Genomic DNA, 20,910 nt, shown 5'->3' on the forward strand with positions numbered 1-20,910 from the left:
CTCAACGGGGGGGGGGGGGGGGGGGGATGAGATAAATCAAAGAACTTATATGCATGTATGCATAACCAATGGATATAGATAGCAATGCTGGGGTGTGGATCAGGAAGAGGGTATATGGGGGAGGGGGGAAGAAACATCTGTAACAAAAATAAATTAATTAATAAAAAAACAATTTTGGTTGAAGGATAAAAGGCAGATTCGGGAGGCAGGGGGCTAAAATGAAGGCATGGTGCCCACCCAGTTTGGAGGCCATTTTAAAAGTCTAGGCAGAGGATGATATGAGTTGGGTCAAGAACAGTAAGTGTGGAGGAAAGGAATGATGGACTTGAAGACTATCAAGGAGGCAAAGTCGGAAAGATGGGGGATGTGGGAGGGGAAAGCAAGGGAGAAGTTCTAGATTTTTTGCTTGGGCAAACTGGAAGAGGGAAGAGGAGAGAATGTGCCAGATGGCTGGATCCAGGGCATGGGTGAGGAAGGAAGATGCTGAGTTCAGTTTTAGGGATGATGAGTCTGAAGAGAGGAAGGGTAGGGAATTAGGGCTGGAGATAGAGGGAAATAAACATAATAAAGATATTGGAAACAACTAAGACAGCAGATGAGGTCACTGTAGGAGAGCACATGGAATGAGAAATATATGCCTGAGGCACTGTCTGCTATGGAAAGACTCCTATGGAGAGAGAAAGAGACAGAGGTGCGAAAGGAGGAGGTGATGAGGCAGAAAAAGCAAAGAGAAATGAGCCAGGAGAGCTAAGGAGGGAGAGAAGGGACAGTACACTGCATCTCTGGGGGGTCAGGAAGATGAGGCCTGAGAGCTAACAATGGCTCCCTGAGTAGAGAATGTAACTTGTAAAATTAAAGAGAAGCAGCACTTCTGGGAGTTTTCAAAAAAGAAAAAGAAAGAAAGGAGGGAGAAAGAAAGAAGCTCCAGTAAAGCATTCATTAAAATTTCTTTAATTTAGAAATTTGCAAGGCTCAAATGGGCTCTGCTGGATTTTGACCTTCATGATAGCAACAAGGAAAGGGTTTAAGAAGTAAATAAATAGGACAGGTGTGCTATAAGTGAAATTTCTAAAACACTGTCATGTCTGTCTGGGTCTTACACAAATCACCTTGACAAGCATCTAGAAGAGTCTAAGGCAGAAGGCCCTGACAGTGGCTGAGCTTGGAGCAAGGGCCAGTACAGCCGAGAAGTGATATATGAGAGTAAAGAAGACACTGTGCTTCAATTCAATAAGCAATTGTTGACACTTTCCCAGCTACTCTGCACTGTGGGCCAAAAACTGAGGACACAGCAATCACTTCTACAGGGGCCTGTCTCAGGGAGCTTAGAGCCAAAGCACTGGAGACTTCCTCAGTAAGATGGGAGAGGCCTTTCCTAGCAGTGCCACTGCCCCGCTGTGGGGTCAGAGAAGCCTGTGGAGGAAAGGAGCTGGGGAGGATCTTCCCAGAGGTGGCACTGGAGCTGAGCCTTGCAGGGTGGTGAGGAGGCACTTGTCAGGGGAGTGTGTACCACTTCATGCTCTGGGTTTGGTTATGAATGACAGCCAATTGGCCAGTGATGGCTATCCAGGCATGTCTTGCTGTCCTGGAAGCTGAGAAGGGACACAATTGGAAAAGATTTTTTTAAAAATGAAAAAGAAGAGAGGCAGCAGTGTGGAGTGGGCACTGGGGACAGGAGAGCTAACACCAGCTAGAGACAACAACTCTTTCCCTTAACAGCCTGGAGGGCATCATATCATTCCAGCCCAGCCACCAATGCCCATAGTATTGACAGATTCAAGGAAAGGTTTTCTCTGCTGAGATGCTTAATGTATTTTGAAAAGATTCCCATTGAAAACAGTTGCAATAAAAGGTCTCAGATCTTAAAGAATTACCCTGGCTCTCCCACTGCCTGCCTAGTCACATTCCCCAGCTACACAAAGAAAACAGACTGTTCTCATCCAGCCTCAAGTACCGTGGGAGTACCCATTCACTTATAAAGAGTTGATAACCTCTTTACAAATAACGTTATTCCTGTGTCACCACCATTTCGCCAAGGACTTCTGCCAGACAAGACTATATTAGCTGGTTTCCATTAGTAAGGTACTTGAAATCATAAAGCTGCATTAAAAAACATCATTTCTTAACAATAACAACAACAACCTGTTAACACTGTGTGCTGGCTTTGCCTCCAGGAAGACTGAATTCCCCAGGGTATGTCAATAGTCTCCATTGCCATTGTGGCCACCTTGAGGACTGATGCCAGCTGTCATCCTGTAATTAGGGGCTCAGTGTTGGTTTTGTGAGGATAGTGCTTGGATCCTTGATTGTTTGTCTGCCCTGGGACCAAGCCCCACTTCTGGAGGAAGGAATGATGGTTGGGAACCTGCTCACCTAATTCTGAGTTCAGAGGTCATTAGATAATATGTGCCCTGAATGCACCCTCTATGCCTGGAGAAGATGTAAGATAAGACAGTAGAAGGCACACTGCCCTGGTATCCAGAGTCCTGATGAAGATGTTGAGCGGGATGGCAAAAGCTTCATTGCTGGGGCATGTACGGTGCCACCATTGTGCAGTAGCTTTTGACAAGCATGCATACAAGCCCTGTAGGACAAGGGGGCAATCAAGTAGGATTCAGACCAGAGCAGCTACTGTTCTGTGACATTTTTATACACTGGTCATTCATGTGATTTTGTTCAAATTAAGATGCCTATAGCCAAATATAGTTTGACCCTGGTAGAGAAATGATGAGGACCAAACTGAAGGTCCAGGAAGGCCTGTTCAGGGCAAACCACTTGGAGGAAGAGATTCCAGATTCTAAAAAATGAGACATGGGGGGGTGATGTTCCAAGCAAAGTTTGGACTATAAAGAGAAGCCTGGGAAAGTTAGATAGGTAGGGTCCAAAGGGAAGTAAGGATGTATTAACAGGCATATAACTAATCAAAGATGGGGGGCCCAATGGGAAGTGAGAATATGCTAACAGAGATATAACTGATCAAAGATGGGAAGTAACTATTCAGTTCCAGCAGGCTTTGCTGGAACCCACAGTCAATTCTCATTTTCTATCTGGGGTTCTTTTATTATTTTTTAAAAAAGGTAACAGCTTTATTGAGATATAATTCACATATACAATTAATTCACCCATGTAAAGTGTACAATTCAATGGTTTTTTTAAGTATATTCACAGAGTCATACAACCATCATCACTATCAACTTTAGACCAGTATCATCACCTACCTGGGATTCTTAACTCTATCGAGTAAATGGAGAAATTGGGGAAAGAGCAACCAAGATGACAAGACGATTATAAAGTAGGAGCTCAGAGGGCATGAGAAGAGATGGGACTCTTGAGTCCTAGGGAAGGAGGCTGCGGAAAGATCTAGTGTTTAAAATAGGGAACTACTAAAAGGATGGGATTTGGCCTATGTTTCCATTAAGGACAAACAAAAAACTGGGCTTGATTACAGCAAGAGGATTTAGGTAAAACATGAGGGGGAAAAAACACCCAACTTCCTGGCAATGTTTGTAAATTCCTGGGTTACGCTGCCCTTGGAAATAATACATAAACAGTCATCACGGGGTGAGTTTTGAACAATGGTTATTCCAGTTTCATGGTGTTGGTACAATAATGAGGCATCCTTTCAGAACAGGCGAGCACCTGCTCTTTCTGTGAAATGTTGTCCTGCTGAACCCCATTTACTAGGGAGAAGCTTCTGGAGAGCACTGTCACATGCTAGACGAGTGATAGCCCTTTAGATAGATGATTGGAGGTTATAAATAATATTTTCCTGATCATATCAGCCTCATGGTAGTAAACCAGAAAATATGTCAGGAGCACCAGAGACCACAGCTACAGATCTCTCTTCCTGATTGTTTCTTAATTAAATTCAGTCTTCAAAGAAGTTTGAGCTCCTGTTATGTGCTAGGTGTAAAAGAGAACCTGGAGATGAAACAGTGGTTCTTAACCAGGGGTGACTTTGCTCCCCAGGGGACTGTTGTCAATGTCTGGAGAGATCTTTATTCACAATCAGGCAGTGGAGGAGTGCTACTGGTATCTATCTAGTGAGTAGAGACCAGAGATACTGCTAAACATCCCACAGTGCACAGGACAGCCCCCCCCCCCCCCCCGCCAAAGAATGATCCAGCTCAAAATGTCTGGGGTGCTGAGGTTGAGAAACCTTTCTCTGCATTAAAATTACAGCTCTATCAGTCCCAAATGTCAATAGTGCTGAGGTGGAGAAACTTTGAGATGAATTAAGATTCAGTCCCTGCTCTCAAAGAATTTTGTCTGCTCATCGTGGCCTTTCTTAATATGGCTTGAAATGTGTGCTAATGAAAGTTTATGCATTGAAAAAGAAACTCTTTAAGTTCCTTATTTGAAATAATTATAACTAAAACCAAATTTCCCAATATCATTTGGGAATGACAGCATGGTGCTATCAATGTAAATTGGTTCTTTACATTCTTACTAGTAGACTGGGTTATCAAACCTTATATTTAAGAAATATTTAGTGCCCGGTCAGTGTGGCTCAGTGGATTGAGTGTTGTCCCACGGACTGAGAGGTCCAGGGGTGCGATTTCCGGTCAGGGCACATGCCCGGGTTGCAGGCTCGATCCCCAGTAGGGGGCGTTCAGGAGGCAGCGGATGAATATTTCTCTCTCACATCGATGTTTCTATCTCTTTCTCCCTTCCTCTCTCTCTAAAAAATCAATAAAAAATATTAAAAAAAATATTTAACAGAGGGAGGACAGTATCCAGGTGACCTTTATCATCTTTATCAGCAGAGTGAGCCTACACTTTTGTTTGAATGTATAGACTATAGTTGGGTGGAAAATAATCTACTAATTGGGATTATATAGTAAACCTCAACAGTTCATTTCTTTTAACTTGAATTTGTTCATAATTTCAGCAGGGCATAGCTAAAATCTCACTTTGCTTAGAAATCCCCTGGTTTAACAACAGTTGCAGATGAATTATTTGTAATATTTTGGAACTAGTTATTTCAAGCACTCATATATACTACTGCTATAAAATAAACCAATATATTAATTAAAATAAAATACCAATTTATTAAAATGGCACCCTAAGGACCTCAAACACACCCTATTTTGTTTCGTTGATGTGGGAGGTCAGTTATTTGACCTGGTGATAGTGAGCTGTTCTGGAAAATTGCCCTTTTTATTTAATGAGGAGTAAAGTCGGCCAGAATGACTTCTAATGCTTTTTTCCCTGCTGTTCAAGTTTTCAGCTTAGCAGCTTTTGAGTGTGGCTTTTAGAGGCTTGGCATCCCTATCCTTCAGCTCGAAATCTCCCCTTTACCATTGTGCCAAGTGCTCTGGGCATTCCAGTTAACTGGAATGGTCTTGAAAATAATTGAAAAAAATCTGTAATTCATACTCTTCACTAATTTATACTGGTTTTTGCCCCCAAAGGATTCAAATTCCTGTGGGTTCATTGGGCTTCAAACCCAATATTTAAGAATCATCACAAAGGACATACTTTTGAGTTGTTGATGCTTAAAAACTGAAAGCAGAAAACTCTTCTGAGTCTCAATTTCCTCAATTGTAAAATGGACTCTAAATCCTTTCCTGTTTTCTATTAATTATGATTATTTATTAACATATTGACATGCTCTGTCAATAGCTGGCTGCCTTTCTCTTTCCTTCCTTCCTCCCTTCCCTTCCCTTCCCTTCCCTTCCCTTCCCTTCCCTTCCCTTCCCTTCCCTTCCCTTCCCTTCCCTTCCCTTCCCTTCCTTCCCTTCCCTTCCCTTCCCTTCCCTTCCCTTCCCTTCCCTTCCTTTTGTTTGGAGTTTTCATCATTGAGAACATATTTTTTTCATGCTTAAAGTATGAGAGTTTTTCCTTTGAATATAAGTAAATTTTTTACTTCATTTTAGAATTTTCTACTCACTGTCAAGGACTTCCTTGTTTAGGACATGAACTGTATCCTCTTTAAATCTTTCTTTTTTCCTCTAGATAAACTAGTTTTTACTTTATAAGCAAGATCAGTACCCCCAAATATGGATCTTTGTAACTTATTCTAATTTTTTATCATTTCTGAACTGAAGCCAGCTGAAGCCATCTTGACAAGTCTGAGCAAATGTCAACATTCCTGGGGACTAATCCTATTTTCTAAATGACTCTGAAAGGCTGTTCTTTCTTTCTTTCTTTCTTTCTTTCTTTCTTTCTTTCTTTCTTTCTTTCTTTCTTTCTTTCTTTCTTTCCTTCCTTCCTTCCTTCCTTCCTTCCTTCCTTCCTTCCTTTCTTTCTTCCTTTCTTTCTTCCTTTCTTTCTTCCTTTCTTTCTTTCTTTTTACTTACTATTACTTTTTATTATAGTAATAAATATATATACTGTATATATAAATATAAATATATAGAAGGATACAACTCAGAAACAGCCCAATGGAAGAGATGCATAGGGTAAGATATGGGAAAGAGATGCAGACCTTCCATGCCCTCACTGGGTATGTGAAAGGCTGTTCTTTAGGTTAGTTGGTCCAAACATTGTGTGTGTGTGTGTGTGTGTGTGTGTGTGTGTAGAGATGATAAATTATTAAGTCATGAAAAAAAGCTTGATGGAAATCGAGAATGGCTGAAACCTACAAGTGGGTTAGCTGGAGATAGTTGTAAGGGGCAGGGACATAAGAGTCACCACAGCTGCCTGCACTAAGCAGAAAAATGATGGGGCCTGAGAGTTTGCCAATGACCCACTCTGTGAGTCCTGTGGGGATCTCGTGCCTCAGACCAGGCACCATAGTTCCAGGCTGATGGTTTTTATTTAAGGTTTGTGTGAAAGGCTGCAAACTTCTTACTGAGGTGGAAGCATGAACCATCAGGGAACCCTAGGATCACTCTGGTCACAGCAAGCCCTTTGCCCTTCTCCTAGTTACCTGGGCTGCATGTAGCCAAGCGCATTCTAGTTTCCATCAAAGGCTTGGAAGGAGGGCAGGCAGAAGATGGGGGCAGGCAGAGGATGGGGTCAGGCAGAGGATGGGGGCAGGCAGAGGATGTCACTGCCGTAGTAGCACAACCTTGGGCAAGTCTTCCAATGCTATACCTGGCCCCCACCTCAATAGCCGCTCCCCAGAGGCCCCTAGAGATAAATGGCAAGGACCATGGATGGGTGAAGCTGGGGTGGGTGGGAAAGGCCTGTTACAGAAATCCATCCCAGGGCTGGGGGATAGCCCACAGTGACTCAACACCCATCGTTGGCTGTGGAGCCAACATTTCTCACCCAACTAGAGCTGACATCTGAAGAGAAAAGGGCATGCCCTGGCCGGTTTGGCTCAGTGGTTAGAAAGTCAGCCCACAGACCAAAGGGTCACAGGTTCGATTCCAGTCAAGGGCATGTACCTCAGTTGCAATTTGATCCCTGGCCCTGGTTGGGGTGGTGCAGGAGGCAACCAATTGATGTGTCTCTCTCACATCAATGTTTTTCTCTCTCTCTCCCCCTCCCACTCTGTCTGAAAATCAATGGGAAAAGTATCCTCAGATAAGAATTAAAAAGGGGGGGGGCATTGCCAGATACAACAAAGAGAAATATGTGGTTTTATAATGTAATTACAGCCTACCAATGCCTTCCTTTCCACCTGTATGTTACTCAGCTTTAAGCACTTGCTTCTAAAGGGCAAATGGAGAATTCCGTTCCCTCAAAGCCAGGGGCGAAGCAGCTCTTGCCAGTACTCTTGTGAATCCAGGGGCTCTGCTGGCCGGTGTAGAACTGCCTAATGCTGTAGGGGCAGCAGAAACAACCGCAAACATGGTGAGAATATATCTCGGGTGGATGGGAAATGCTAGTCCTTAGGCACATTTGTGTTGGTTGTATTTGAAACTAGAACACACGGGCCATGCTCAGGAAACCCACAATGGGAGTAAAAATGGAAAAAGACTGCACCATGTAGAAGCTGAAAGGATGGAATCTGGCTGGGGCAAAAGAACCGACTAATTAGCCTGACGAGAAACAGTTATTTGGTTATTTACCATCGTGTCCCACTTGGAAAAAGAAATTTTAACAACACAGGAAAAAGAAAAGCCATTCTGGGTGTATGGTACAGGACCAGCTAAAGCTGTAATCCTATACACAGAGGGCCTGGTAATAAAAGAACAGTCTCGCAACTGCTTTTCCTCCTGTTCATGTTCATAGTAACAGCTGGATACATACTAATTGCAAGAAGCGAAAGAAAGAGCTTTAAGTTTAAAAGCAGGCATGCTATGATCAGTCTCTCGCCAGCACAGTTTCAGACACAAGTGTGAGGTAGCACCTAGCAAGTCTGTTTGAAATGCACACTCACAGTTCTTCACATGTGTGAATGACTTTAGGCTGTTCCAGGAGAGCAGTGTGCTGTTCCCTCCTTCCAGGTGCATCGTGTCTGCCCATCAAGAAATGGCATAAATGGGTTCTCAGTCTCGGCACTAGTGGCATTTGGGCTGGATTGTTCTCTCTGGGGGGTGCTATCCTGCGCATTGTTGGATGCTACCCACCAGGTGCCAATAGCACCTTCTCCCCCTGCTGTGACAACCCAAGGTATCTCCAGGTATTGCCACAAGTTCCCTGGGGACTATGATCACCCCCAGGTGAGAACCACTGTGCTAAACTAACAAGCAATGACTTTGTCTTCCTTTCCAGACCCCACTCCCAAATATCTACCCAGGGCCCGGAATACTGATGAGACATCTCCGCATCCACCAGCAACAAACTTTCCTCTGTTTCTGAGTGGTCTTCGATAATACTTTTGCCTTGCAAGACTTTCAGTCACTCAGAGCAATGCTCTTATTGCCCTTGAAAATAAGGTATTTTCTAGCTAAAAGTCATCCTTTTAGAGACATTTGTTTTCATCTACAGAAAGTTCAGACATATAATTATATACTCCAGGGTCTCTTTGAACTAGAAGTGGCCCCCAATACCCACCCTATACTCTTTGCCACATTTTTAAGATGAAGAAACAGAGGTCAAGAGGGGAAAGTGACTTGCTCAAAGTCATACGTATTCCTAATCCTCACTTTGCGGGGGCATAGGCCAATAGAATTCTTCTTTGCCCAACAGGCACGAAGAAGTTAGGTCTCTAAACACAGAAAACATGTAGCGCTTTACAAGCAAGTTTGTGCCAAACCATGCCAGTCAAGGAATGCAAATTTTAAAAATGATAGAATGCTGCAACCACTTAGTGCAAACAAACATTTATTGTGAAATATTCATCCTACCCTTTATTAGGTATTACATCATCAAAGCACTTTATGGCAATGAAAATAGCTTTTTTACCCCTCTGATTCACCCAATATTCCATTAAAGCTGCAAAAAATGTGCAATCTGCTTGAAAAATAGGTTGCTCTTATTTACTCATTTGTGAAAAGTCAAAAATTAAAAAAGAAAATGATGCTAGCTTACAGGGCCTCAAGAGCCAATTCACCTTCCTGCTTCTCAACTACTCCCCCAAATAATTAACAAAGATAATTTGTTTTAAATGCCTTTTTATAAAACCAATGCACCTTTCCCCATATTATAATCGTAAAAATTTTAAAAAGCCATTATTTACTTTCTTGGAAAAAAGGTGGCCAGCCGCTGTTTTTTGATCGGGAGCATGTGTATTTCCTGGGAGTTCATTTTCTTGAACTTTATGCTCCGGCTTTTGACAGGTTTCCTAAGGGGCTCTGTGTTTGCCATGGATTCTTCTCCTTGGCTGTTAATGTCGTACCCCTGAAACACAGAATCTTCTCTTTTGAAGGAGAAGTTTTTGGTGGACACGCCTGAGAGACCTTTGATCTTGCCACAGAAGATAGTAGGCATGGCATCTTCCACCGACACGATCACCTTGGCCGCCTGGGAGTTGCTCACCATCTCAATGTTATTTTCAGCCTTGACTTCACTGCTGGGCTGGCTGGGCTGGCTGAGTGGCTGGGCAGTGTCACTACTGCCTACATGGCTATCCATCATGGCTGAGGCCTCATGGGGTGTGGCAGGGGCAAAGGGTATTTCCATGCCTCTGGGCAGTTTCTCTAGCATTGTGTGACATGGGCTGTCCACTGACCTGCTGCTGTTATACAGAGTCTCAGGGGGAGGCTCAGACTTCCGGTGGCCTGCCAGTGAAAGGTCTAGGGCTGCATCCTCCTGGAAGATAGGGGGACTGACTGCACCAGCTTTGAGCCAGGGCACCGACTTCATGGAGAGATCCAGGGCCTCGTTCTCACTGCCCATCTTGATGACCGTGTGACGGCTGAACTGGAAATACTCCTTGGGCTGGAGGATGTCGAAGGGCTTCAATTCCTCCTTCTCTAGAGGGGTCTGAGTGCCTTTAAATGGATGCAGGCCAAAGGAAGATGGCGGCTTGGATAAACTGGGGCTGAACTTGGACTCAGAACTCTGAGGCACTGGGATGGGGATGGGAATGGGGACAGGCACAGGCAAGGGGACAATCACAGGGTAGGGTACCAAGAGGGTGGCCGGTGGGACTAGTGGGGACAAAGGGGAGTTAAAGGGCTGAGGGGGTACAGGGGCATATCCAGGAGGAGGCTGACAGGGTGGGGGCCCAAGAGTGCTCTGTGAGGGAAACAGATTCTGGAGTACAGCTTCAAATGGCAACGTGGGCTCCTGTGGCTGGCTGGGGATGCGCAAGTCCAGGAGCTGGGGCTGGGCCTCAGGGTCCTCGGCTGCCTGGAAGAGGTTGTTGTGGATGGCATTGGAGGAGCATGGGGCCTCCTGTGGCAGGACCAGAGGGGAGTTGAGGTGCTGAAAGACATGCTGCTCCAGCACCACAGGCAGCTGCACGGGGCCCTGTGTGGTCATAACATAGGTGGCATTGCTGTTAGGGTTGAGCTCGGGCGCAGAGCTTCCCTCCACCTGCATGTGAATGGGCATCACCACTGGGCTCTCCCCGAGGCACAAGGGCTGCAACACGGTGGCCGCCACTTTGAGAGCCATGCCGCTCTGGGACTCTGCTGGGGGATTCAGAATGGATGGGGCTGGCACCGTCACCAGCGCCTTCTTTACCAGGTCTGTGGAGTTGATGTTCCAGGCCTCCGTAGTAATCAGCTGGGCCATACCATTCTCCAGTCTGTTATTGGCCAAGGCAGGAGAGGAGTTGGTCATGTCCATGGAGAGGTTCTGTGACTGCAGATCATCCATCACTCACTTCTGATGCCACTCGACCTGCAACATAGAACACACAATATGAATCTTCCTTTGGAGACAATTTATAATTGCCTTAAGAGCTCTCTTCACATCTTTTAAAAGTTTCCATATTTTAGTTAACTAGAGAGCACACCCATCTCTCTATGTATACATACATGTTATAGGCATTTCCTAATATATACGAACACACCCATGTGATCAGCTGTGCGTGAAGAGCCCCCATTTAACAGACAATTTTGATATAAACACAGATGATGTAATGACTAAATTGCCAAGTGGGGTTAAACAGAGTATTTTTAAGCCTAATACTCAGCTTATATGTTTAGCCTTCAACAGACTAAAAGCTTCATTCCACATTGCTATATCAGACAGTTAAGATATGCAGAGATTTGACTCGTTCGAATTCAAATAGGCGGCAGTCTTTCCTTTAAGAAAAAAAAAAAATCACATTAAAATATTCTATGAAAATGTAAGGGGCCATCCCCAAACTGTAATTGAAAAAAAGTTTTTTTAATTCAAAAACAAAACTCTCTAGTAATAATTTTTTCCGAAAGAGGCTTGATAAGAGGAACAGCAATGCACTTAAGCAAAGGAGTCATTACAGTTGTCTTACCATCTCCCTCCAACCAATGATATCCCCCTTCCTCCCAGCTCTCTACCTGTGAAGATGCAAAACTTGTATGAATGCTCAACGGGTCCAATGTCACTTTCCCCAATCAGCTCATCTGCCTGACCTGTGACCTCTCCTAATTCTTAGCTGTCAAGAGGAGAGGATGTTGATGATTCTAGGGCTGGGGAAATGGTGCACCTGTCGGAAACAAGCATCCTCAAAGTTGAGATACACTCTCTTGATGCCCACAGCACCTCTGGCCACCTTCAGAAAGGCCAAAGAAACCCAGCACAGGTGCTTCCTGGAGGAAGCAGGGCTCCAGCTGCCAATATGGTTCTCTATGGAAACCTTTCCATATTTAGCCTGGTTACCATGGCAGGCACCATGTCTAAATCCAGGATATGTGCAGCTTCAGAGTCTGATTGGGATCAATAATAATTCGCTAATGCTCAGTCTCACTGTGCATCTCTGATTCTAGACCTCACCTTCTGAACTGTCTAGACTTTAGTCCGGAGGTCATCTCTGCTCACCACCAAACTACCAACACACACTCCAAAATAAGTAAGAGAGGTGGCCCAGCACACCATGGGACTAGAGATAAAGAAATGAGACATCGTGCCCTGGTCGGTTTGGTTCAGCAGTTGGAGCATAGGCCTGTGGACCAGAGAGTCCTGGGTTCGGTTCCCGCTAGGGGCGTGTACCAAAATAAATAAATAAATAAATAAAAGAACTTAAGCATATAAGTATAATCAATGGACATAGACAACAATGCTGGGGAGGGGCAGGGGTGGGGGTGGGTACGAGAGAGGAGAGTATCAATGGGGGGAAAAGGAGAAACATCTGTAACAAAAATAAATTAAATAATAATTTAAAAAATTAAAAAAAAAAAGAAATGAGACATCACTACAGGAAGCAGCTTTAACAAATGAACAACTCTGTGATGTTTCTGGATAATTCAAACATGCCAAATGCACAGAACAAGGAGTTTCTCTGAAGCAGGAGGAGGGGAAGGCAGGAGGAAGGATGCTTTGCAAAGAATCACTTTGTGGAAAAAAACTGGTGGTTGACACCCCTGGCAAGGGACACTGTGGTGCCTGTGAGGGATGGCTCCAGAGCCTGGCTTCCTAGGGGCAGGGTGCCCTCTGGAAACCACAAGGTGACCCAGAATGCTGGCCCATAACTCCCTTAGGGCAAAGTAGGAAGGCAGTCTACCCCTAGGAAGCTGAAGGGCCTTGCCCCAGTTGCAGGGCCTGATTTTTCCTCAAAGCAATGCTCCCTGATTCACTCCAGAAAGCACCATACTTCCAATACACCATTCACCCATTCCTGCATGCAGGCATTCATTCATTCACACATTCAATCAATTAACTTGCTGAATGCTTACTGCATGCAAGCACTTTCCTGGGGGATAGAGATGCTGTCCTGGGCTAGACAGACAAGGTTCCTGCTTTCAAGGAGATTATTGTCTAGTGTGGGCACATGCCTTTGATTGGATATAGATTTGCTAGCATGAGAAGGCTTCCAAGTTATGCCAGAAGAGGCAGCAACATCAGCAAGACAAAGCTTTGCTGGCCACTTGCTAGCAGTCCTGTGAAGGTCCTGAGAATCTAAGGCCTCCTCCATAAGAGTCTGCCCCATCCCTCTTACCGGCCAGAACTCTCAGGGAGCAGTGATAAAAGGCTGAAGGGAAGCTGGGTTGGAGCTGGAGAGGACAAAGACAGCAACAGTCAGAGAAGTCACCCAGGACCACCCATCTGAGGTAGCTTCTGGTGGCCTGTGAGGCAAGTCACTGGGACAAGTCAAGTTCTGTGTTTCCTGTGGGTTTATGATTATGCAGCAGTGAGATAGGGTACCTGTCCACCCTTCCAGATGTGGTGGCCTCCCTCCCTCTCTGCCTCCCTCAACACCTCCTTCCCCCACCAAGGAAGAGACAGCAAACTTCTCGATGCCTCCTTCCCCTGCTCTGGGCACACACCTTCAGCTTAGGTTCCAGCTCTCATCTCTTCCTGCAAAACCTCACTCTTCTCCCTGCCTGGCTCTGGGTCTAGGCCTGCATTTCCCCTGGAACCTTACTTCTCAGAGTGTGAGAAAGGGACCTTGCCAAGGCAGGGCACCTCCCACAGGCCCTGTCCCTCCCAGACATGGCAAGAGCTCAAACTCACAGAGCATTTGCTACGTGCCAGGACCTCCACTGAGAATGCTGAGAATTTTCTGTGTTTGCCTCATTTAATCCTCAGAACAACCATACAAGAGGGGTTCAATAATTATGCCCATTTTATTAGTAGGAAAACTAATTCCACAGGAAGATTAGCTAGCTAGCTTAGGATACGTAGAGGCTGGGATTAGAGTTCAGGGTCAAGTCCAGGCTCCTTCTCCCTGTGGAGCTGTGAGGGCCACAAACATCCCTCCATGCATTTCATTTCTTGGCAGAAAGGCCCCTATAGTCTCCCTTTTAACACCAAGTGCAGGTGCATGAGAGAGTGCTTGACAATAACATTTCTTCAAAGTGGTGGCCAGGTACTTTCCAGCAAGTGATTGAACTATTTGCTCATCTCTTGTTTTCTGCCAGGGCCCTCCTCTATCTCTCTTGCCAGGGAAGGAGCTGCAGGGTCCCCAGAATTCCTATCCTTGGGCAGTGAGTGCAGCCCAAAGTGGCTATGGTTCTGTTACTGGATGGCTAGGAGGTCTCTAAACTCTCAGCCTACTTCCAGTTACCCACCCACCCCACCCTGCCTTCCTGAGACAGATGTCATGTGCGTGGGAGGGTACGTCAGCACACATGAGTTCCAGGTAGGCCAAGAGACCCACTGCTGGGGTCTCAAGTACCTGCGAACAGGGTTGAGGTCAGATGGGATACAGGACAGAGCACCATGCAGTGGAGGTGAGCAGTGGGCCAAAGGGCCAAAATCTCACTCCCATCTCCTCCCACAAGACAGCTTTGGACCTGCCTGAGGACTCAGCTGATGCAGACCCTGTGAGCACCCCAGCCCCTTCCCTAGAGAGCCACTGCCTGCGGAGACTGCCTTTCCTCCAGCACTGAGTTCCAGCTCTCCCCCAGGTACCAGGTACCTCTTTCTCTCTGCTCCTCCTCCCCCTGTCATTCACACTGTCAGCAGGCACTTTAACTAGGGGTCAGCAGCTGGGGGGGGGGCCTGAGTGCACCCAGTATGGGCAAAGGGTACCCTGAGAGTAACAACCAGCTTAGGGATGAAGGTTTAAAGGGTAAGTCTCTCTCCCCCAAGACGAGCCCTGAAGTCAGATAATGACTGGAGAGGAGGAGGCCTGTCCTCCACGCTGATAAGGATGGGGTGAGGGGTACACGGAGAACTTAGCTAAATCAAGGAGTGTTTCAGGAGCCAGCAGCTAGTGCACAAGCAGAGGGGGCAGTGATTTCTTCAGAGGCCACAGGAAACATTTTATTTGGGTTTTTGAAACATTGTTTGCAAATGGATTTAAGTTAAGTCACCTATTCATTCCTCTGTGCCCATTATCATTGGGGTGTGTGGCAGGTTGGTAAACAAGGCAGTGTGGCAGTGCGAAGTGGGAAATCTGGATCTGCGGGTTGCAGGAGACCCTCACCCTTTGGCCATTGGCTGGGATAGGAGGGCTGGAGACTGGGGGTTGGGGTCCAGACCAACGTAGACCATGTGCCTCCTGGATGGAGACTGTGGGGGAAAGCCTTAGGGCCCAGATAGGGAGGTGGGGAGGGATTGTCTTGGCAGCAGTTGGGCTCAGATACCTGTGGGGTCACAGCTTTGTTATCTGAACCCCTCATCTTACTATCACAAGGAATTAAGTGTACCAGGGTCAGATTATCTCAGTATCTGCCCCCCAAACTGGAGCCCTCTTGGGCCTTTGCCCTCACCCAGCCAACTCCTGTTCACTTATTAGACTTTGGGGTCTCATCCTCTGAGATCTCCTCCCAACTCACTGAGCTCCCACAGGACCCTGATTTACCCTTGTCTAGTCCTAACCTTTCCCTCATACTGAAATTGTCTATTTATTCATGTCTTTGGGAGTAAAGAACTGTCTCACCACCTCATCTTTATATTCGTACCTGCGAATAGCAGGTGCTCAGTAAATTCTTTCAGAATGAAGGAGAGCATGAATGAGTATCTACAACTTTCTGAGCTTGGTTTTTTCATGCCCAGCATCTTGTCACAGGCCCACCATTTATAGAATCATGGCACGTCAAGGCTGGAAGGGGCAGTAAAGGTTACATTTCTGTCCTCTTCCTGACTCTTTTTACAGATGAGGAATCTGCCACCTAGAAAAGCTAACTAAAACTTACCTGAGGCCAGTTATAATAGATCTCATCATGCTCTGGAAAGAGCAGAGGGCCAGGTCCCATGGAAGCCATGTAGGGTAACGTGAGCCACCCACTTTCACCAGCCAGAAGGAGCCTCCAATGAGATAGCAGATGTAAAAGCACTTTGTGGATAGAGAGAAGTCCAATGAGGGTGAGTAAACGAATTCATCCTGGGCTCCAGCATTTCTCTGACACACCCAGAAAAAGAAAACCAAGCAAAGTCACATGTCTGCTATTTTCCTTTTAAGGAGTTACATTCTGAAGAAGCCGACCTGGAGCCTAACTCCAATCACTGACCCACTCCGCTTCTGTGTCCCATCTGGCACCCCCACCAGCCAACCCTGCCTCTCAGGTCTCCTGCTTCCAGAACATTGCACAAAGCACTCATTTTACCCTATGGGCCTCCATACAAGTGGCCGTTTTTATATGAGGGTTCATTTATGACTTAATTTAAAAAGTGAAAACTATGATCCAGGTCCTAGAATCCATTTATTTTCTCATTGTGGGCATTTTACACTATTTAAGTAACACACACACACACACACACACACACACACTCACACAACCTAATACCCTTACCCTTAATGCCCTAAGCCACATCCTAAATGATCCCATGGGGGCCCCTGAAGTACCTGCACCAACTAAAACCGAAGGAACTTCAGAATGTGACAAAACCTGGTTTCTGAGCTGAAAATTTGGACAATAGCCCTGAGGCATGTTGGGAGTCTCTCTCAGAGCCCCCCCATCAAGTTCCCAAGAGGGGCCTGATTTTATTTTGTGGATTGAATGCATTTTCACCATAGAAGCAATTATCAAAATGACCAGAAGGCCCCCAGTCCACAGCCCAAAGTGCTCCTGAGCAAACGTTTTAGAACTGGGTACCTGATATGGTGGGAAGGGATTAGTTACCTCATAGCAAGTCAAGGCAGGGGCCACTGCCTCCTTGGGGGCCCTGTGAGGACCCTAGGACTACTGGGAGTGAGGTTTCTGGAAGGTGAACTCAGCCTCAAGGAAAGCCATCTTAATGATTTGGGCCACATTGGACAGATTCTGCTCCCAGGACCCAGGTGCCCCAGTGTGGGCTTTGAAGTCTCCTCCTCGGGCCTCCATCCCAATGCAAGAGTTCTGGAGAGGCCCGGGGCCCTGGCCCTGCTCCTGGTGATGCCCCCTTCAACCTCAATGGCCTGTAGATGTGGCCTGCTTTCCTCTTCCACTGAAATAAACGTCATGTAGGTGTTTTCTAGCAAGAAAAATGTCTTCCTTTAAAGCATTCATTTAAATATATCTATATTCTGCTAATTCTCTTAAGATAGGTGTTTCCCAACTGTAGAATCTCAACAGCTTTACTTTATGCGGAGCCTGTAGGCAGTTATCAGTCATTTCAGGACAAAATTGTGTTATTTGTGTTCTCGTGGCTCAAAGTGGGGTCCTTGGAGCAGCAGCAGCATCTCCTGAAAGTCTGGCCCCATCCAAACCTCCTGAATTGGAATCTGCATCTCAGCAAGCACCAGATGATTTGTGTGCACATTAAAATCTGACAAGTTCTGGCTTAGCACTGGTTCTCAAACTTGCCTGAACATTAGAATTGCCTGGGAACTTTCACAAATACTGATACCTGGGTCCCACCACCAAGACTTTGATGTAATTGGTCTGAGGTGCAGCTGGGGCATTGGAGTTTTTCAAGGCATTGTTGTTGTTGTTTTAATTCCCTGAGTGATTCTAATGTCTAGTTAAGTTGGAAACCCTTCATCCAAAGACCAGAGAAGAACCTTCTTCTTTGTAGCTGACCTTGCTTCTTGCTTCACAGAAAAGACAAAAGCCATCAATCCTGAACTCTCTCAACTCCCCTCCTGGCTTCACAGTGTCTCCCCACCCCCAGGAGAAGATGAGATGTCTTTCCCTCTTCAAAGTTGACTTCCCAGGGACCCTCTGCTAAGAATCCTGCCCCCTTCCAACTGCACCCTATTCTGAGTCTATTTTCTGCTTTCGACTCAGTATTTCAGCTATATCCTCAATGACTGACCCAATTCTGTATAAAAATCACCAGCCACTTGTAGTAGTTAAATAAGCAAAGCATAACTGCCATCCTTTACTACAACATGGATATGGTTTCACCATGAAGGACCTGATACGCACTAAATATCTAAGAGGTAATTTCAACTGGGTTAAAAATGGTTTTGCTCTCCCAATAGGGTATAATAATTGTCAATTACTTGTCCCAGTGATTAAATTTCCTGAGCTTTAATCATCAGCACAGGGCCTTTCTACTGAAGCTGTGAACATAATTACCATATGAATGTTTTCCCAAATTGTGTTTTCCCAAAGAATACACAAAATAGTCACCTACCTTATGGCCAATTGCCTTTTATACCCAGAAATCTACACAGCCTTCCAAAAGGAATACGACTACCCAGGTTAGCTTTGAAAATGAGCTTCCCAACATGTTACTTAATTTATTAAAAACAGTGGTATCCATGCAGTTTATGACTGAGTCTCACCTTCCTGAAGATGGAGAATGGCTATGGAGAAGTCAGTGCAAATCTTAGCTTTGATGTGATACTGGTGCAAAATGGAAGAGGTGGACAAGTCAGGCAGAGGAAGTGGTGGGCCCGAGCATCATAAACTGGCCGTTGACACCAGGGAAAACTAAGGTTTTCCCTGAGAGGGAGGTAAGGTAATCGGGGGCAAGGGGGTACCATAAAACTAAGTTATATTCACTTTATTATCTTATCCTTTTTATTTCCATTTTTTATTTTATAGCATATGTAATAACAGGAAGACATATATAATTCAAGAATGTGTGTGTGTGTGTGTGTGTGTGTGTGTGTGTGTGTGTTGAGGGAATGTTCAAAAATTTTTTTTTTTCTGATAGGAGTGTAAGAATGAAAAAACTGCGACTCAGCCAGAGAGATGCTGCTCTCAAGGCCCAGTGAGAGTTCCAGGGTCCTCCTGCCTGAACAAGTCTTGGGGTCACTGACCCAGTTCACCCCTCCTATTTTTCAGAGCAAGAAGCTAAGATTCAGAGGTTAAATGAGGCTCAGAGGTTGTAGAGTTTAACTCCCAGACTTGTGCTCCTTCAAAAGCCCAGTCCATCACCCATGGCTTTGGTTTCAAATTTCACTTGAGCCTAAGGGGTCCCTTGTTATATCTCTATCTTTACCAGCATTGAACACCAAAATATGTGAAATGGTCTGATTCAACCATCAAAATGTCAAACAGAGTTTGATGCATGAGGTTTTTGATAAAAATAAATAAATAAATAAAAGATGAAATAAACCCAAGAGATTGAAATAGAAGAGATAAAATTCAAGACACACCCACATATGAGATTTTTATTGACTATGGGAAAGACATTTTATGTCCCTGGAACCCAGTTTCTTCTTCTGTAACATGAGATACTGCCCCACGTTCATGGTGGGGTGGAAAGTTAACTCAGGCCTCCCAAGAGCGAGTAGTGTCTGCTGAGGAGTCAAACCTGGCCTTCTAGGAATTGCTGTGGACCATGAAGGATGGGTAAGTGTGGGCATTCTAGAAGAATTGGAGGGAAGAAGGAAAGTGCACAATGGGGTGGGGGGAAAGGGCAAAACTGGGGTGTGTCTGGCTGGGCCACTCCCATGACCACTGAGAAGGCTCTACTCCCCACCCTTTCAACTCTGAAGGCCAGGCCAAAGAGGGATGAGGGGAGCAGCCTGGAGGGAGGGACCAGTAATGGTGAAAACGGAGATGTTGGAGAACTGAGGCGGGTTCTTCTCAGAGTTCTGGTTCATCTTTAAACTAGGCCAGGGGGGTGGAGTCTGAAAAGAAGGGAGAAGATAAGAAGACCTCTTTAGCTTCAATCAGAGCATGGTTTATCTCTCTTGGGACTTAACTACCCATTGCAGGTCACTCTCTGTGGGTTGAAGACATCAGAACACTGTCAAAGAAGTCACTGTGTGCCAAACATACCTACTATGTGGTCTCTGCTGGGTCTCAGGTTAGGGCTGGGCCTCACTAAGTAAACAAGTTTGTGCAAACCTGGTTGAAAAGAGGGATAGTAAAGCTGAACAAATCCTAACAGTATCAGGAAAACTTCACGACTAGAATCAACAGCTCACAGGCCTGGTTTTCTGTTTGTGGCCTTGACTGGTTTCCACCAGAGCACAAGAGGGATCTAGGAGACTGCCCTGTCTCCTTTCTCACACTGGTGGAGAGTGTCAGCTATCTTTGCATTTCCAATCTCATTTAATATTCCTGATGACCTCCAGCCTGCCCACAAAGGACCAATGGCAGCCTTGGGACCTTGCAGGCCTGGGTGTAAGACTGGAATAGGGAACCAGGTTCACATCTATTCATTTATTTATTCTTTCAAAAACTATCTGAGCAACTACTTTGTGCCAAGCAGGCATTTTCTATTCCTCCACCTTGCCATTGTTTTCTCCATAGGCTCCTTGCTTTCTCTCTTGGCTCAATTCCTAAACTATTAACAAATTGATATTCTGCCAGGGTTATCTGCTCCTAACAGGGCTCCTTCAAGACCCATATTTCTTGAAGAGGTAAAGGAATAGTCTCTAAAGAAGAATGTTAGTCCCTAGACAGCAGCAGAAAAAGATGTTGGTGCAAGGACCTTTCTAAGGTAGAGAAGAAATGCTTATTTTCCAGAGAGGGCTGCCTCTTAAACTAAAAGAAAGAAGTACCCTTCTCAAGTCCTGGTAAATGTCAGTGGAAGGTGAGAGTCACACCTCAGAATCACAAAAGAAAATCATGAAGATCTGTTGGTGGCAGGGAACACTCACCTGACAGTGAGCTGTGACAGTCAGTATCTGTCTCTGCATCCAGCCAAGGCCCCAGAGCCTTAAGCTGGACACAGAACCTTTAACACACTCCTGTGCTGCTGCTGGAGCAG

General features: G+C 45.5%; 1 protein-coding gene across 3 annotated transcripts in view; it reads right to left on the reverse strand.

Moving 5' to 3' along the window:
• Positions 1–9,145: 9,145 nt before the first annotated feature.
• RAI2 (retinoic acid induced 2) overlaps positions 9,146–20,910 on the reverse strand; it is a 63,338-nt gene continuing 51,573 nt past the window's right edge. For 2 of the 3 annotated variants that reach the window (XM_036271227.1, XM_036271228.1), the window contains exon 2: positions 9,367–11,127. In XM_036271227.1, coding sequence (XP_036127120.1) covers positions 9,514–11,103 — 1,590 coding nt within the window. In that variant the 5' untranslated portion in view covers positions 11,104–11,127 and the 3' untranslated portion in view covers positions 9,367–9,513. Of the gene's footprint in view, positions 11,128–20,910 lie in introns of all 3 variants that reach the window. The other variant, XM_036271229.1, reaches the window with a different exon arrangement.

This window comes from Molossus molossus, unplaced genomic scaffold, assembly GCF_014108415.1.
Source record: "Molossus molossus isolate mMolMol1 unplaced genomic scaffold, mMolMol1.p scaffold_m16_p_2, whole genome shotgun sequence".
Lineage (NCBI taxonomy): Eukaryota > Metazoa > Chordata > Mammalia > Chiroptera > Molossidae > Molossus > Molossus molossus.